Here is a 5,077-nt window from a genome sequence, read left to right on the forward strand (position 1 = left end):
TTGGTGTTCTCCCTGGTGCAGTTGTTGGTGCTCTCCCTTGTGCAGGTGTTCTCCCTGCTACAGTTGTTGGTGTTCTCAATTGTGTAGGTGCTCTCCCTGGTGCATGTGTTGGGATATCTACTCATAATAACACTATATGTATCCCTAGTATCTCCACACATGTATTATTACAACACAAAATATTCCTCTCAACACTACCATGTATCGCTACTAGTACTTCCCGCATTACTACTAGCAGTGCCCGTTACTATTTCTTGCACTAGACAGATTACTTATGCTCCTCGTCTTAGTACGTAAGATGATTTTTGAGGTACATTGTACTTATATTTATTTTGCATGACGCTATGAGATAGTATTCTACTGTAAGCCAAGCGGCTTGAACCGTATAGTGTAAAAATGACTTCGGGGAGACAGGGTTTGTTTGTGATATGTTCCCGTCTTGCTCTCAGTCAGCACCGTCACGTCCAGAGGATGTCTGCTGGCGAGGTAGTGTGTGGGAGAGACTTGTATAATTTGGTATAATGACTGGGAGGTAGTGTGTGTGTGTGTGTGTGTGAGTGTGTGTGTGTGTGTGTGTGAGAGTGTGTGTGTGTGTTTACTAGTTGTGTTTTTTACGGGGGTTGAGCTTTGCTCTTTCGGCCCGCCTCTCAACTGTCAATCAACTGTTTACTAACTACTTTTTTTTTTTCCACACCACACACACACCCCAGGAAGCAGCCCGTGACAGCTGACTAACTCCCAGGTACCTATTTACTGCTAGGTAACAGGGGCATTCAGGGTGAAAGAAACTTTGCCCATTTGTTTCTGCCTCGTGCGGGAATCGAACCCGCGCCACAGAATTACGAATCCTGCGCGCTATCCACCAGGCTACGAGGCCCCTGTGTGTGTGTGTGTGTGTGTGTGTGTGTGTGTGTGTGTGTGTGTGTGTGTGTGTGTGTGTGTGTGTGTGTGTGTGTGTGTGTGTGTGTGTGTATGTGTACTCACCTAGTTGTGCTTGCGGGGGACTGAACTGCATCTTGAAAGACAGTCGTTAAGCTTGACGGTTGACAGAGATCTCAAGGTGTTCGCGTACAACGAACTTAATTAAGTCTATCAATAAATCTAACAAAGTTCGTTAACCACGAAACCTTGAACATACACTTAACGTGAAGCTTTAGATTTTCTTCATTCTTCTGTTTCAGGAATCTTCAAGCTTAAGAAGTTTGAAACTTCTTCATGTAATATAAAAGCCTCGTGATAGGGGGAAACGTCCGGCACAATTAGCTGCCAACTCTTCACTGCATCAACAGTTCTGTATAAAGCTGAACGTGAGCACTTCTATTATTAAAGTTTGTCTCACTACCTTCTGCTGTATTATTTGTTCTCTCTCTGTCTGTCTCTCTCTCTCTCTCTCTCTCTCTCTCTCTCTCTGTCTCTCTCTCTCTGTCTCTCTCTCTCTCTGTCTCTCTCTCTCTGTCTCTCTCTCTCTCTCTCTCTCTCTCTCTCTCTCTCTCTCTCTCTCTCTCTCTCTCTCTCTCTCTCTCTCTCTCTCTCTCTCTCTCTCTCTCTCTCTCTATCTGTCTCTCTCTCTCTGTCTCTCTCTCTCTCTCTCTCTCTCTCTGTCTCTCTCTCTGTCTCTCTCTCTGTCTCTCTCTCTGTCTCTCTCTCTGTCTGTCTCTCTCTCTCTCTCTCTCTCTCTCTCTCTCTCTGTCTCTGTCTCTGTCTCTGTCTCTGTCTCTCTCTCTCTCTCTCTCTCTCTCTCTCTCTCTCTCTCTCTCTCTCTCTCTCTCTCTCTCTCTCTCTCCCTTTCGGCAACACCATTCACAGCCTATTTCTGACGCTTTTAATTTCAAATTCGACATTTCTCTCCAAAGCTAAGTACATATAATTTGAAATAACTAATCCATAATTGAGATATGATGTTTTTAAATGTTCACAGCTCAAATGTCTGTGACTTTAGATACATTTGAGCATTAATGGATCCTTCACGAAGAATAACTCAATTTTGAGGTGTCGACTGATCCCTTCCGAGATGGCTAGGCTGCTTAGGCAGTCACAAACACCATCTGGCGCTTGACAGAGCTAGTGATTCCTGAGACTACTCAGACCCATCTACGACAACACGACTTTTGCGTATGAGAACGGGAAAACGAGGTAAAAACACATTTGCAAGATCCTTCAGGTGAGTGGACCGTCTGAAGCGTCAGTAGGAAGAGGCTGAAGGTGTCGAATGACCCGACACTTCAGTTATGGCGAGGCGTTAAGAGCTACGAAGGATGGACGGTACACTTGAGAGACGGAATGAAGCAGCTCCTTAGAGACAAATGTCTCGGTGGTGTAGATATCGTTGGACTTGCGTTCAGTTGAATGAGAATGCACTAATAACAATGGAAGGATCGCATGCTAAGGCTGCAACCTGTTCTCGCACTTCAGGAAGAGTGTAAAGTGTCGAAAGAAGCGGGGAAAATGGTGTGGCAAGGTCTTGGGACGGGACGGGGCAGGAGATATGAGCACCCAGCAACTGCCAGGGGCCAGCCAGTAAGCGCATGCATACTGACGCCAATGTTTACTAACACTCAAGAGCCACTCTTTCCTGTATCCGTCGCTTGCTGCAAGTTGGACTGCGTACGCCTCTAATATTCTGCCAAAGATCACCTTTATACTGTATCCACTTTAAATTCCTGAGGTAGACAGCTACACAGATAACAATCTATTGCACACCATACCCCCCCCCCCCCCGTCTTTCCCCTGTCCAGTAAACTATCTTACCTACTCTTCTAGATTGTTCAGTTCTCAAATGCCATCTTTCAACCCATTCTTACCAGGGTCACTGGGGTGAGGCTTCTAGGCAGAGGCTGAGTGACGGTCAAGATCTGCCTACTTTATTCATCCCATAAATCATCATATATAACTCTAAACCAAACCCTTCCGCTCACATACACAGCCCCGCTCCTGTGCCAGGTAAGTCCACTATGGGCTCACCATAGCCTGTGCTACGTGGAACTTTTTGTTCTGAGTAGCTGAATCTAATACAACAACAACCTTCCACTCCTCACCCCTATCAATGTTGAGGAGACGAAAATATGTGTATGCTGTTTAGAATTGCAATTTAAAATTACAAAATCTCTTCTATCGGTTATGGTTCATTATTGCCAAGGGCTATAATCATTCAAATATCACGATTAAGTTAAATGTAGATGTGCTGGCTAACGTTGTATAAATTAATGGCGAAGTCTGTGGCAGAAAATATATTAAAAACTATGAAAAATAGTCCCCATCCCACAACTCTCAATCTATACTGAGATAGCGTAATCGCCATTCTGTCCCCAATTCCTCTTATTACCACCTTAAACCTCCTTCTCTACCTAGTTTCACACCAGCCTCATTCGATCTCTACCTAGTTCCTCACCGCCCCTCTCACTACCTAACTCGATACCAGTCTCCCCCTCTCTGCCTAGTTCCACACCAGTCCTCTCTGTACCTAGCCAGACAAAAACCCTTTCTCTTCCTAGTTACACATCAGCGCCCCCTCCCCTCCCCTGTCAACCTACTTCCCCCACCAGCACTCGCTACCCTACGGGCTCACCATAGCCCGTGTTACTTGGAACTTTGTTCCAGGTAGCGAATCTTTAACAACAACAACAAACTCGCTACCTCTTAAGCTGTTCGTCAAACCAAGGAATGAATAGTTTGGTTTATGGCTTAAGCCTATCAACCGCGAGAGGCTTATCTAACCCACCACAATAGCTTACTAACCATCCAGCAAATATACTTTAGTGTTTGAGCTGAATGATGAATTGTAAGAGTACATTCAAGAAAACAATTTGACCAATTACTTTAAAGATGAAAAATGGTTGCAGATGCTAGCCTACTCGGCAGACATTTTTCATCACATGAATTAGTTGAATAAGTTACTGCAATGAAGATGAGGAGACGATGATATTTCGGTCCGTCCTGAACCATTATCAAGACGATTGTGTCTCCTCGAAACATCGTCGTCTCCTGGTGTATGGTTTGGTCATCATTTCAACCCACGTGTATGAACAAGCCGAGGGATCCATACTCTTCTGCTCATCCTCAGAACTTGACTTTAAGAGAAGAGAAAAACAACTTTGAGAGCTGCAATCTGATCGTACACTCAAGGATGGAAGGTTCACTGACCTATCCCTAGACAAGATCTGGATTTCTCTTGAAAGATAATTATCCTGCCCATTCACATGAAAGCAACAACCCATGTTGTTGACGTTTTCAAATTCCTACTATGTGTGACGAAGCTTTTTCAAGAGTAAAGACAGAAAACGTCTCCTTTCAGTTGAACATTAAATCCGTGTGTGTCTATCTACAGTTCGACCCTGGGTTAAGAATTTATGTACCAGAAGACAAGCTCAGGTTTCACACTAGAGAAACAAATTTCATTATCTAAATTGGCTTAAAAAATAACGTTGTCTTGAACCACAAGGACTTGAACCATCATATTGCCTTAATTTGTCTTATGCTTTTTCAACGTTGTTAATGTTTATTGTTTGTGTTTACAGATATGGTAGATTTTTGTGATTCATATTTTATCTCTCAATAAGCTTACTTACGGCAAATTATGCTGACATTCAACAAAGTATGTTGACATACAAAGCCTATGCTGACATTAAATAAGCTAAGCTCTTATGCCGAAAACTAAACTGACATACAACTAAGCTGACAACACATGAAGGTGAAATATCACACACCTGAAGCTGACATGCAACAACCTAAGCTGTCATACAACAAACCAAGTTCTCATACAACAACCTAAGCTGACATACAACAAACTAAGTTAACATGCAATAAATTAATCTGATATACAACACACTATGCTGCCATATAACAGTAAATACAACACATGAACCTCAAATACAACACACTAAGATGACAACACAAGAAGCTGAAATACAACAGACTAAACTGACATGCAGCAAACTAAACTCACATACAGCAAAAGTTGTTATACAACAAACTAAGCTGACAAGGAACACATGAAGCTGGCATCCAACAAAGTAAGCTGACCTACAACAAACTAGGCTACTAGGCCGACAAACGAGAACTCGTGGCAGCTACCAGAATA

At 43.2% G+C, this 5,077-nt stretch overlaps 1 protein-coding gene across 1 annotated transcript in view; it reads left to right on the plus strand.

The window, feature by feature from the left end:
- The window catches only part of LOC138354494 (dynein heavy chain-like), a 5,482-nt gene extending 949 nt beyond the window's left edge, over window positions 1-4,533 (plus strand). The window contains exons 2-3 of the mRNA XM_069308851.1: window positions 1-83; window positions 4,515-4,533. The exon at window positions 1-83 is cut by the window's left edge and continues 75 nt beyond it. Of these exons, the coding sequence (XP_069164952.1) occupies window positions 1-83; window positions 4,515-4,533 (102 nt within the window). The remainder of the gene's footprint in view (window positions 84-4,514) is intronic.
- Window positions 4,534-5,077: the final 544 nt, after the last annotated feature.

Source organism: Procambarus clarkii, chromosome 63, assembly GCF_040958095.1.
Source record: "Procambarus clarkii isolate CNS0578487 chromosome 63, FALCON_Pclarkii_2.0, whole genome shotgun sequence".
In the NCBI taxonomy this organism is placed as follows: domain Eukaryota; kingdom Metazoa; phylum Arthropoda; class Malacostraca; order Decapoda; family Cambaridae; genus Procambarus; species Procambarus clarkii.